Genomic DNA, 13,588 nt, shown 5'->3' with positions numbered 1-13,588 from the left:
CTGCACCACCTCGGCTCTTTCTCCTATATTTCCCCCCCCCCCTAAACTTGATCTTTAAGTCATTGCACTTATCCATCAGAATCAAGCATTCCTTAGAACAAGGATGATGATGATGAGGCTGCCTAGAATTTCAGCCCATGGCTTCTGGGACAACCAGTAACTATTTTGCAATCATTTATCCCCCTTTTCAGGTTGGAGGTAATTTTCTAAAAAGCATTACCTCTTCCTTTTGAAGTTAAAGAACAATTCTTGATAGTGTTTATTATCAAGGAGGGCGTTTTGAAATGGCTTCCTGTTCTTAATTAGCAGACACTTGAAAGGATAGCAGTGAAAATCTTTCCCACTTAAAAACCCTATCCGTTTAACCTCTTCTTGAAAAAAAAAAATTACCTCCTTGTGCAGTGTTTTTTATTTTTACTGTAAATAGCAATTTACACGCGGATTCCTCAACTTCTAAATTAAGAGCTGTTAAAAATACCCCAGGGCTTCTGATCCAAACTTTTTTTTCCTGCTACTTGAAATGCGTGACCCGACAAAAGCGCGAACGTCATAAGCGCGCCGACAAAACCGCGCTGCTAAAACCGCGATGTCAAAAGCGCGCCGACAACAGCACGCCGACAGAAGCGCGATTTAAGTTAAGGTAAGGTTTAGGGTTAGGTTTAGGGTTAGGTTTAGGGTTAGGTTTAGGGTTAGGTTTAGGTTTAGGGTTAGGGTTAGGGTTAGGTTTAGGGTTAGGTTACAGCGTGCTTCTGTCGGCGCGCTGTTGTCGGCGCGCTTCAGGGCTCATTCGTCGCTCATTCGTCGCACGGTTTTGTCGGCGCGGTTTTGTCACCGCGGTTTAGTCAGGCGCCTTTTTTTCGTTCGCGCATTTGTGGTGGAACCCTTGAAACGCAGTTGGAATTTAGTTTTATGGGCACACACTTTCACAGTAGCTAGGACTAGGAGGTTGGAAGGAGGAAATATTAATTATCTGGAGAGATCAAGGGGGGAAAAAAAAGATGACTCAAAACGCCAGTCGCCAACAAATTCATTGTTGCAGCAAGAGATGCCTCATACCCCTAGAAAAAAAACACACAAAAAATAAACAATAAAATGAAACCAAAACCATATACCGCCTCATGATTTCTTTCTTGGAATGGCTGCTTTTCTTGAGAGTAACATGGCTTCATGTTTATGGTCAACAAGAGAAGAAGAACAGAATAAAGTGCTTTCATGGGGAAAATCGACAAAATAAATAGAACTATTTCGTGGCAGGGGAAAAAAAAAATGGACAGTGATCTCCAGCCAGTTTTTCTAAAGATGCATTTCCCCCCACATTACTGTGCCTCAAAGCAATTTGTATCCCCATCACAGATTTCTAGAAGTGGCTTTAGCAGCAGAGTCTTAATTTCCCTGTGTATCCATCCCTTCTTCTCAATGGTTTGTAAATCTTGGACGAGAAGCAAACCCACAACTCAATGCTCCTCCTCCTCCTACATTGCTTTCATCCCGTTGGCAGTGACGATCTCGGTCACCCCATCATTCACGGTTGCCGAATCATGGAGGCCGGAGTAATCTTTAAGTTCAGAGTTCGTGAGCAGCAGGGGCTGCTCCCCCTTCTTATGCGGTATGAGAGGCTGCCGGGTGTAATGTTCACCATCTGGAATGTTCTCCGGCAGGTTCTGGTTTTTGCTCTCTGGCAAGAGGAGAATGCAGATGATGCAGATGAGGGTACAACAGGCAAAAATCACATGGTGGAGGAAGTAGCCTTTCTGGTTGTGAAGTTCCATGATGGGTGCCGTCAGCATCCCAAAACCTGCGCTAGCCAGGACGAGGCCAAGGCCACCACCCCTGCGGAAGGAAGCATAGTTCTTCAGTATAGGGCAACTGTCCATGCAATACGGTAACAACATTAGAATAGCTGCACTTGAGCATCTGTTTTCATGCTTCAGGCCCCTCCTCATCTCTCGGTTACTTTATCTAATACTTTTGTTTAACGCCAAATATATAAAAATGTTTTTAACGCTAAAAAACTCAACACAATTTGCAATCGTTGGAAGGATTGCAATAAAAGTATAAGAGGAATGCCCATGGAAAAGAACCCTTTAATTACTTAACTGAATTATAATAATGATGGCAACTAGTCGTCCCAAAGCATTTTTCCAGCATCTAGCCCAGAATATTATAAATCACCCAATGATATCCTTGACCCAGTGGTGGGTTTCAATTTTTTTTGGAACCTACTCTGTGGGTGTGGCCTCCTTTGTGGGAGTGGCTTGCCGGCCATGTGACCTGGTGGGAGTGGCTTGCTGGCCATGTGACCTGGTGGGAGTGGCTTGTCGGCCATGTGTTCTCTCTCTCTCTCTCTCTCTCTCTCCTTCCTTTTGTCTCTCTGTCCCTTTTCTTTTTTTCTTTCATCTCTCTCTCACTCTTTTTCTTTCTTTTTTCTTTTTTTTCTTTATTTATTTCTTCCTTTCTTTCTCTCTCTCTCTCTCTCTCTGTCAGTCTGTCTCTGTGTGTGTGTGTGTGTGGCAGTGGTGGGTTTCAAAATTTTTTGGAACCTCTTCTGTAGGTGTGGCCTGCTTTCCAGGTCCACTGGTGGAACCTCTTCTAACCGGTTCAGTAGATTTGACGAACCGGTTCTACCGAATAGGTGCGAACTGGCAGGAACCCCCACCTCTGCCTTGACCCCAATAGAAGCCAAGAAACTTGGCCACTTACTATTGACTTTTTAAAATATTTGGTTACACAGTACATGAGAGAACCAAAGATGGACCATGGCCAAGCCTGAGGACTTATGTTCACTTGTTGGTCTCCTTCTGCCAAGGTTGGCATGGATTATAAAAGCAAAAGGAGTAGCTGATTGGTTAATAAGTGACAATAAGTGACAATTATGGACAGCAGCAAGAGTTGTGTTTCTTTCAAGAATTATTTTCAGAAATCAAATGAATATTTTACTCAATAAAGTTTTATTGTGCCAGCCCTGTTGCTGAGATAAAACCGAACAGTTGCGTATACAGTAGATGAAAATTACTTCACCACTCGGTTCTAACAATAATCAGCAGAAATGAGGAGATGTCACAATGAGGTGTTCCGCTGTCTGCTTTAAATCTGCATTTATCATCAAGTACAATCCCAAAATAGGTAAAATATGTTATTAAAACTAATAGGATACCTTAAAACAATACACTTTTTATTCAAATAGACATTCATCATTTTCTAGAATAGATATGATATGGGCTTCAGCAGAATTGATCTGCAATGTACAAGAAATTGAGATTGGAGCAAGCATTAACTCTTCTTCTCTTCCACTGTTCAGCCTTTGTTTTCTATCCTACGAAAAACAGAAACTTGGAACACGTAATTCTTTGTGTTATCGCTAGAGAGCAACCTTTCCTCAAATTTATTTTATAAGAAATATAAAAACAGGGAGCCGGGTTACTGAAAAAGATATACTGATGACAGACTTCTGTCTGCTCCCTTTTCACTGTCACATTTTATATCCACTATAAATTTGGAAGTCCTTCAGGAGCTATCGTTTTTGAAAAATGTTTCTTTTAGCTAATGAATTAAGTACACATGAATGTGTAGAACAATGACAATTCTGGCCTGGATCCAAATATAACAAATACACAATGATAGAGGCTTTAATGACACTGATTTCTAAAAAAAAATATTTTCTAAGTGTGCCTCTTGGGATTCAACGCATTATATCAGAATGAAATCATTCTTTGATCAAACAGTGGGAAACAGAACAATTTCTATCCACATTTTCCATACTATCCATGAATTTTGTTGTGTCTACATTTACTTATCTTTTATCTAAGGTCAGCCTCCAAAGTTTTTTTTTTTAAGGAAGGAAGACACCAAATAAATGTATCTGCCCCTTTCTCCATCTTTCTTTTATCTCTCTGTAACAATCCTCTCGAGATCAAGTGATCACACTGTTTCATCTCCTAAAATTCAGTCTGCGGAATTTATTATCTCTTGTTTCCTAGTAGTGCTTAAAATCAAGAATCTCTACAAATATATTGGCTCTGTCGGGATTCTACAATAGGCTTTTTTGGTGAAAAATGTTTTTATTTAGATATTCACACTTTAGGGAGTTTCCAAAAGCTGCTCCTAAACTTTCATGGAATATATACATATGCTTCAATGGGATATGGAATATGGATGAGAATCACTCCCAAATAATTTCAGGAATTATTCTCTCACACATTCTGGGTGCTATCTCTCTCACTCTCTGAAATTACTTGAGAATGATTCTCTTTCTCAGCTTCCTTTGATTTTTCTGCTTGTCCCTCTTTGCCCAAGTAATAAAATAAAGGGCAAAAGAAATCCCGGTTTTTCTATCCGAATAAAGAGAGAAAATGTGGTATAGTGCTAAAGATGCTTGACTAGAAATAGGGAGAGCCAAGTTCTGGTCCTCCCCTAGGACAGAAGCCAGCTGGATGACCTTGAACAATCACTCTCTCCACCCAAATCAGCAAGCCAGATGAAAAGCACAGTCCTTATCACATCACATACTGATAAGCTTCGTTGAAACAATGAGGCAAGTTCTTTCAGTGAAGCTAAGAAGAACAGGCTCTTTAGCTGAGACAATTTCCATTTTGTTCCTTTTGCCCAGATTCCGATCTGGGCAAAGAGATTGAGAAATGTTTCAAATGGGAAAGGCCCAGCTTCTTAGCACCTGGACCTTCACTGAACCTTTTTCTTTCCTCATAAATATTCTATTAAAAAGAATTCTGCTTTCAGTAACCAAAATACACAGTTATTCCACACTAAAAAAATACTACAGGAGATTTAGGGTGTTCACTTTGCTAAGTGTTTGAACCAGTGGTGGGTTTCAAATTTTTTAGAACCTATTCTGTAGGTGTGGCCTGTTTTGTGGGAGTGGCTTGGTGGTCATGTGACTGGGTGGGTGTGGCTTGGCGGGCGTGTGACCGGGTGGGTGTGGCTAACTTGGAAAATGTGGTGAAACTCACTTAACAATGCTCTTGCTTAGCAACTAAAATTTTGGGCTCAATTGTGATCATAAGTTCTCTTTCTTTTTCTTTCTCTCTCTCTCTCACTCTTTCTTTCCTTCCTTCCTTTTGTCTCTCTCCCTTCTTTCTTTCTTTCTTTCTTAGTTTCTTTCTTTCTTTCTTTCTTAGTTTCTTTCTTTCTTTCTTTCTTTCTTTCTTTCTTTCCCATTTCCTGTTTCTTTCTTTTTTCTTTCTCTTTCTATCTTTGTCTCTCTCTTTTTTCTCTCACACTCCCTCCATTCCTTCCTTCCTTTCTTGTGTGTATCTCTTCCTTTCCTGTGTGTATCTCTCCCCTTTCCTTCCTTCCTTCCTTCCTTCCTTCCTTCCTTCCTTCCTTCCTTCCTTCCTTCCGAACACGTTCCAAAAGGTATGCTAAATTTCACAAACCGGTTTTGGCGTACCAGTGTGAACCGGAAGAAACCCACCCCTGGTTTGAACGCATATCTATTTTCAATCCCTTATAATGTGGAATTAGGATTCTTCAGAGATGTTTAACTGCTTAGCAGCTAGAAGCTGGAAAAAGCAACCAGAATTAAGGGATCGGCATCTATCTCAGGGATGGGGAATCATGGCTCCTTTATGACTTCTGGACTTCAACTCCCAGAATTCCTAAGTCAGCCATTTGACTCATGAATGCTGGGAATTGAAGTCCACAAGCCATAAAGGAGAACACTTCTGATCTAATTGAATGAATGCGACTGTATCAAAAGATCTTCACTTCTTTTTATACTTCAGTTTGAAGTCGTTCACAATAGACCCTTTCTTGTAACAACACAAGTTTTAATAAATATCATTAATTGCCCCTCTAGTCAATATCTTATATATATATTTGAAAGTTTAAAAATGTTTTTATGAACTTATATTCATCAAATTTAGAGCCAGTGAATTATACAGCTGAGGGGAATTAACAGGAAAAATCAACACTCAGAAACACAATTTTAACAATGCTTATTCGTTGTAAAGGATAGGGTATTAAAAATATTTTACATTACTTCAAGTTGAGTTACGTCGTTCGTGAAAATCAAACTGGGTTTATATACCAAATAAACCTAAAAATATTTTCCTAATAATTTTAGCAAGAAAGTAATTTAATATTTTGTGCCCTTCACATTTTCCCTTTTATCAGCAGAGCTAAGGGAAGCTTAATCCTCTCTCTTCCAATATTAATTTGATTTACTCCAAAGTTATATAATAACATTATGCAAAAATTGTATATACACCATCTCACTAATATTTACAGTGCTCCATGACAACAGTGTTTATGATAGCAACACAGATGCAAAGTCTAATATAATTGCCAATATCTCATTTGCTGCGGGCAAAATAACAGCAATAATACATGTGTTAAAGGCATTGGAACAGCTTACATTCTGTGATGATACCTTTAACACACCCACATTTGCCTATCCTGGGTCCCTGGAAAAGACTTGATAGATGGATAAAAATGTCAAATCCAGTCTGAACATTGGGCTGACAAACGACAACAATAATAGTACCGGTATTAGCAGGAGCACTGGTACTACTTTGAGCAATGCATACATTACTATTTCTTTAACCATCCTAAATTTTTGTTTGTTTGTTTTATTGGTCTTGTAGGCCGCCCACTCCCGAAGGGCTCCGGGCGGCTTACAATAAAAAGGGAAGGGGGATAAATAAGAAAATACAAAATTTAAAAAGCAACAACATTCACAATTAAAGTTCAACAGCCTCAGGCCTGCCGGGACAGCCAGGACTTAGCAGCTTTACGGAAGGCCAGGAGGGTAGTAAGGGTCCGGATCTCAGCCAGGAGGTCGTTCCAGAGGGCCGGAGCTGCAACAGAGAAGGCCCTCCCCCGGGGGGTCGCCAGCCGGCATTGGCTGGCAGATGGAATCCGGAGAAGGCCAAGTCTGTGCGATTGAATCGGTCTTAGGGAGGTAATTGGCAGGAGGTGGTCTCTCAGATCTTTTTGGGAAAGATCTGATAGTCAAAAGTGCTAAATCCAGTCAAAGATATCTGGAGGGATAAATATACTGAGAAGGATGATTGGTCCCCGAATGGGACAACTTGTCATGGTCAATTCATCAAGGCCAACTCACCATGGATAACTTGCCATGGCCAACTTGATATGGGACAATTCACTGCAGGACATTTCAACAATCCAACTTAATTATTTAAAATAATTTTAAAAATTATTTTATTTTTTCTCATTCACATTCAATTTTGTCCCTTGTTTGGCATCCTTCCTTTAATGCTTCTATTCCACTATTTCTACGATATTAGTGTAACTCTTGTCCCTCAGCAAGTTGTCCAACAACGAGTTGGCCATGGCAAGTTGGCCATAGTGAACTATCATAGGCCTAACTGGTCCAATGTCACCCAGATGGCTTACAGGCATATGGGGTGACAAGGTCCTGGGTCTCTCTCCAAGTCTAGTCAGCCCCTCAACCACTACACCACATTGGATCTCCTTCAGTGAAGCTTCCTCTGCAGATTATAACCACTGGACGATGCAAGATCTCACCATAGCTGATGGTAGTCACCAGAGGTGGGTTCCTACCAGTTCGCACCTATTCGGTAGAACCGGTTCGTCAAATCCACCGAACCAAAATTTTTTGAAACCCACCACTGGTCCTTGGATATGATTATTCTACACTATCATGCTCATATTTATAAAACTCAGTGCCTCTGTGAAAGGATGGCTACTGCGTTTGTGGTGCAATCAGAACATTGCTTGTGTTGAAGTTGTTTTAACGCAAACCAAAGATGCCTTTAAAAAAACAAGTTTACATCCTATTCTTATGCATGCCAGTGCTGTGTGAGAGGTAATTTAAGGTGGTTCTGACAAGTGTCGTCGGCATCTTCATATCTGGTTACATGGGCAGCAAGCCACTCCCATCCGGTCACATGGGCTGCAAGCCACTCCCACAATGGAGGCCACACCCACAGAGTAGGTTCGAACAATTTTTGAAACCCACCACTAGTAGTCACAAAACACCTTGCAGCTGCCACAAAAATCTGGACAGAGCCTTCAACCATTAGCAAGAAAATTATGAAATCCACCTTTATTTTATACAAAAATCATTATCTTTTTGTCTAAGGAGCTCAAGCCATCACATGGCCCTCCAGGAAACAATGCCTCACCCCTTTCCCCTTGCAGCAACACCATGACTCTTCAAATCACATGATGGTGAGAGGGAGTTTTTTATTTTATTTTAAAATGTACTGATAAGAGAATATTAGGACAATGTATGCAACAATTTGACCTCAACATTATGAATTGATTAAAAGTGTACATATTGCTTCTTATGTGCACACTCCTGCTGCCAATTACCTCCAACAGACCTATTAGATCCCACAGACTAGGCCTCCTCTGAATTCCATCTACCGGCCAATGCCGATTGGCTACCACCCGGAGGAGGGCCTTCTCTGTGGCTGCTCCGGCCCTCTGGAACGAGCTCCCCGTGGAGATCCGGACCCTCACCACCCTTCAGGCTTTCCGCAAAGCCCTTAAAACCTGGTTGTTCCGACAGGCCTGGGGCTGACGAATTCCTGTCCCCGCTCGAATTGTGTGGTTGTTGATTGTTTTTAAATTGTTGTAGTTGTTTGTCTGTTGTTTTTCTCTTGTTTGTATTCCCCCTGCCCCTATTTTGGTTTGTGAGCCACCCTGAGTCCCTCTGGGAATAGGGTGGCATAGAAATGCAATAAATCAAATCAAATCAAATCCTGTAATGGTTGGCCACAAAAGTGTAAACAATAAAAGAACCAGGTAAAAAGAACAATAAGGAGTCAACTGAGCATGCCAAATGTTTGGTTTGCCAAAGTTCTGAAGAACACTATGGCATTCAGAAGACCTTTTGAAAAGTGTACGGTTGTGATAATCCCTTAAAAACAAGACTTTTGATTGGACTAGAAGAGAAGGTTTAAGGAGAGACAGATTAATATTTCCATTAAAACTAAAAGGCTCCCTGAATAATTTTTATTAAGCCTGCTCATTCATTGATAACTGAAACCTTTGATATTCCCCAAGCTCAAATCATTTTATGAGGCTCAAAGAGACACTAGGAAAACTATTTACACCGACTGGAATATAGGTTAAAAAGAAATAAAAGAGAAACGGAGAGGGCAACTGAAGAATAACCACAATCATTTCCAATTTAGCACACAGTAGTCCTGTCACGTTCTGAGCATGCGCTAAAATAAAGTATTTGTACAGACCGATTAGATCCCACAGATTAGGCCTCCTCCGAATTCCATCCGCCGGCCAATGCCGACTGGCGACTACCCGGAGGAGGGCCTTTTCTGTGGCTGCTCCGACCCTCTGGAACGAGCTCCCCGTGGAGATTCGAACCCTCACCACCCTCCAGGCCTTCCGCAAAGCCCTTAAAACCTGGCTGTTCCGACAGGCCTGGGGCTAAAGAGCTGTTGCCCCCCGCCTTGAATGGTATGGTTGTTGTGTGTTTTTAAATTGTGTATTGTTTTGTCCGTCTTTTTTTTTTATCCCTTATCTGTATCCCCTTCCCTGACTTGGATTGTGAGCTGCCCTGAGTCCCCTTTGGGGAAAAGGGCGGCATATAAGTGCAATAAATTCAATTCAATTCAATTCAATTCAATTTGAGCGGGAAGCACTCGACACCTGATTGGCTGGTCGTTTGACAGCTCCAGTATAAAAAGGGAGCTGTCCAAATGAGCAGCACGCATTCCTGTCTAAAAGCCGGTTCTGAATGTTAGCCTGTATTTGTTAGGGAATAAAATTTGTTAGCCTTTATTCCCGTCTCCGCCTCAGTTCTTTGGCTACCCACAGTCCCTAGTACACACCAAGTCCGTTTTCCTTTCATTAGCTTTAAGGATCAAAGCCACTGTATGGACTAATCACTAGTGGTATGCAAAACAACAAAACAAAACAATGTCCTTACTAGTTTTTGGAAGTTTGCCCCCAAAATGTCTAATCCTAAAACTAGTTGATCAGAGGATCAATGTCTATACGTAAGGATGGAACTTCAAAACATCTTCTGTTCCTAGAATGAACTCTTATTTAAATACCTTATTACAGTTGGGGTGATCTCTGCGCAGAAGAATACACTCAGGCTTCCAACTGCGTGCGATGAGAACATCCCCACGATGGAAAACGTAATGGAAAATTTGTCCTTTACGGTGTCACTCATACCTGTTTAGAAACATGCAAATACGTCATTCGCATTCTCTCTCTCAAGGACTGACAGCTCCCCCTTGTTTAACGTGCCCCTCTACCAACTACAACAGTTGGCCCATGTACACATTTAGGAGACTGTCATGAAGAGTGGCTCCGTGCAGCCTGAAGAACGGCTCTACTGAGAAGCTCCAGCCCCGAGATCGTGTTACACTGTTTGGACAGCGTACATCCGCCGTCTGACAGATTGATAACCCTTTCCTCGGGTGAAGAGGAAGGGGGAGAGCTGCTGAGCTTGGAAAGAGCTCCATTAACGCCCCCCCCAGGAGATAATTCTGGAGTGTGGAAGGTGTGAGCCACCCTGCAGCTTGGTACACTCCGCGTCCAGGACTCATTCTGCTTTATAGCAGAAACCAAGGCTCACGACCGCCCCTGCACAATGTTTGATTTACTTCTGAGCAAAAAAGCAGGCAGAGCAAATACCGGAGAATCTACAACTGTAGGTACATTTAAACTTTAGCTCGTTTTTTTTTAAAAAAAATTCCTTCTATTAAAACTAACGAGACAGAAGATAAAATGGCACCGGAGTCTTGAAGGCGGGGCTGAATCGTAAATTAACAAACAAACTACAGAGCTTAAGATCGCTCTAAAAGAGCATTGATTTATTAACGAGTTACAAGAGGAATAATTGGAATAAGCGGTTTGTTTGGACTTAATAATTTGGTGGAAGATAAGCTTAATTGAAGGTTAGAAATGGCTGTAGTTTTCTTGGCAAGGTTTTGGAAGTGGCTTGCTACTGCCTTCTTCCCAGACTTGAGAAGGTATGACTGGCCCAAGGTCACCCAGTTGGGTTCATATCTAAGGCAGGACTAGAACTCACAGTGTTCTGGTTTCTAGGCCAGCACCAAATTGGCTCTTTTATCTCTCTCTTATCTGAAGTATGGAGAGATAAACCTGCCTTTATCTTGCATGGCATTGAAAAGAAAAATGACCTCCAATTCCTATGTAATTATAATTAGTCTAAAAGAGAGAAAAAAAACAGGACATAGTTACCCATGCAGGTAAAATACACCTTTGGGCTCAAGGAATAGATATTCCCATACCATTAAAATCAAGGCTGTCCAAATTTAGGAGGCCGGGCTGCCCAGGGATGTCCTCCAAAAAGGAGACTCAGCTAGGGCAAAGTCTAAACTTGATTCATTTCAATTTACATTTGATTAAAAAAAAAGTCACATTGATATTACAGATATTGTAGTTATTCCCCATATGTCTGATGCTTTCCTCTGTTTTGTTAACCTGAAATTTTGTGGAAGCTTTGGGGATGTGTGGCCTTGACCAATAAGATTTATGCCTGTTCACTCCTGATTTAAAAACATGCTTGTTGGGGACGTTAAAATACAATAACAATAGATATTAAATGGATGAAATAGTATTTCTTCAAAAATAGCTAATTGTGCTTAAAAGGATTGAAATAGCAGTTAGACTTATATACCACTTGATAGGGCTTTCAGCCCTCTCTAAGCGGTTTACAGAGTCAGCATATCGCCCCCACAGTCTGGGTCCTCATTTGACCCACCTCGGAAGGATGGAAGGCTGAGTCAACCTTGAGCCGGTGAGATTTGAACCGCCGAACTGCAGATAGCAGTCAGCTGAAGTGGCCTGCAGTACTGCACTCTAACCACTGCGCCACCTCGGCTCTATAATGTACCCCCAGACCAGTGGTGGGATTCACATTTTTTTTACTACCATTTCTGTGGGTGTGGCTTGGTGGGTGTGGCTTGATGGGCATGGCAGGGGAAGAATACTGTAAAATCTCCATTCCCAACCCACTCCCGGGAAAGGTTACTGAAAAATCCCCATTTCCTCCCAATCAGCTGGGACTTGGGAGGTAGAAAATAGATGTGGGTGGGGCAAGTTAGAGGTGGTATTTACCGGTTCTCTGAATTACTCAAAATTTCCGCTACCGGTTTTCCAGAACCTGTCAGAACCTGCTGAATACCACCTCTTCCCCAGACCAAGATAGCAATAGCAATAAGACTTATATACCGCTTCATAGGGCTTTCAGCCCTCTCTAAGTGGTTTACAGAGTCAGCATATTGCCCCCAGCAACAATCCGGGTCCTCATTTCACCCACCTCGGAAGGATGGAAGGCTGAGTCAACCTTGAGCCGGTGAGATTTGAACAGCCGAACTGCAGAACTGCAGTCAGCTGAAGTAGCCTGCAGTGCTGCATTTAACCACTGCGCCCCCTCGGCTCAATAGGCTCAAGAAAGTTCACTAACATTAATGAAATCACATTCTAAATGATCTGGAAATGATACCTGAGTCTGGAAGTTGACTGTATTTTCCTATCACTGGATTCCGAACGATAAGATGAGGAAAACATGGGAAACAGAAAAAGAAAAGAAAAAAGAACATATGAAGAAAAACATACATCCAGTTGCAGTTGTTTAAAAAAAAAATTACAGTGTAGAATTGCTCCTCTAACTACCCCAGCACATTTGTTGTTTAATGATTTGATAAAGCGGAAATACATCTTTTTCCCTGGCTTGCCGTTTTAATTTCCAATTCCCAATAAAAATCCTAATGAGATGATAACAATGAACTGCGTAATAGTGGAAGATTCCAGGCTTAGAATTAATGCAAAGGCTCAACAAAAGCTTTTATATTGATAATGTAGGGAAAATAGAGAGAGAATACAGATAGAAACAAATTCAGTATTAAAAAAAGAAAACTCTTTAAGATTTTTAGGCAAGTTTACTGGAGTCTCACAAAATCCTGTTATTGTAAATGTTAGGACTCAATCCTTCTTGAATGTGTTCAAGAAACATGATCCCCACTTCTTTTCCTGTTTCTCAAGACATCTTTGGATTATTTCAATATTATTTTATGCAACGTTAGGTATGTTATATACAGATATGTAACATATACATATTGCTATGTAATATTGCAATAGCACTTAAGACTTATAAACCACTTCACAGTGCTTTATACAGCCCTCTCTAAGAGGTTTCCGCAGTCAGCATATTGCCCTCAACAATCTGGGTCATTTTACTCCCCACAAAAGGGTCGAAGGCTGAATCAACCTTGAGCTGGTGAGAATCGAACTGCCAAACTTCTGGCAACTGGCAGTCAGCAGAACTAGTCTGTAGTACTGCATTCTAACCACTGTGCCACCACGGCTCATAACCAGATATAAAATTTTACAGAGCTGATTTGCTGTCGTTTGCATTTATATGAAGAGGGATATGATATGAAATCAAGTCCATCCTAGTGATTCATAGAAGATGAGCATTTTAAAATCGAAATAACATTTCCTTGAAGTTTAAGCTTGACCTGTGTATCTTCACGGATAACATCCATGCAGTTGAGAAACGGAATGAAAGTTATTTGTTACTGTCTTTTTCCAAAGAAATGTTTCCAGTCCCCCCAACAGGCTGAGACTCTATAATGCTCTTCCT

The 13,588-nt window shown here is 41.2% G+C and overlaps 1 protein-coding gene across 1 annotated transcript in view; it reads right to left on the bottom strand.

Annotated features, from left to right (window-relative positions):
* Positions 1–900: 900 nt before the first annotated feature.
* Positions 901–13,588, bottom strand: part of SLC22A23 (solute carrier family 22 member 23) — a 101,094-nt gene continuing 88,406 nt past the window's right edge. Inside the window, exons 8-10 of the mRNA XM_087707526.1 lie at positions 12,449–12,481; positions 10,023–10,146; positions 901–1,830 (exon numbers count right to left, since the gene is read on the bottom strand). Of these exons, the coding sequence (XP_087563652.1) occupies positions 1,473–1,830; positions 10,023–10,146; positions 12,449–12,481 (515 nt within the window). The 3' untranslated portion in view covers positions 901–1,472. The remainder of the gene's footprint in view (positions 1,831–10,022; positions 10,147–12,448; positions 12,482–13,588) is intronic.

Source organism: Thamnophis sirtalis, unplaced genomic scaffold, assembly GCF_051295495.1.
Source record: "Thamnophis sirtalis isolate CommonGarterSnake01/CBP01778 unplaced genomic scaffold, rThaSir2_p1.2 scaffold_2, whole genome shotgun sequence".
Taxonomy (NCBI): Eukaryota; Metazoa; Chordata; class Lepidosauria; order Squamata; family Natricidae; genus Thamnophis; species Thamnophis sirtalis.
This window is presented reverse-complemented; position numbering and strand designations above follow the sequence as displayed.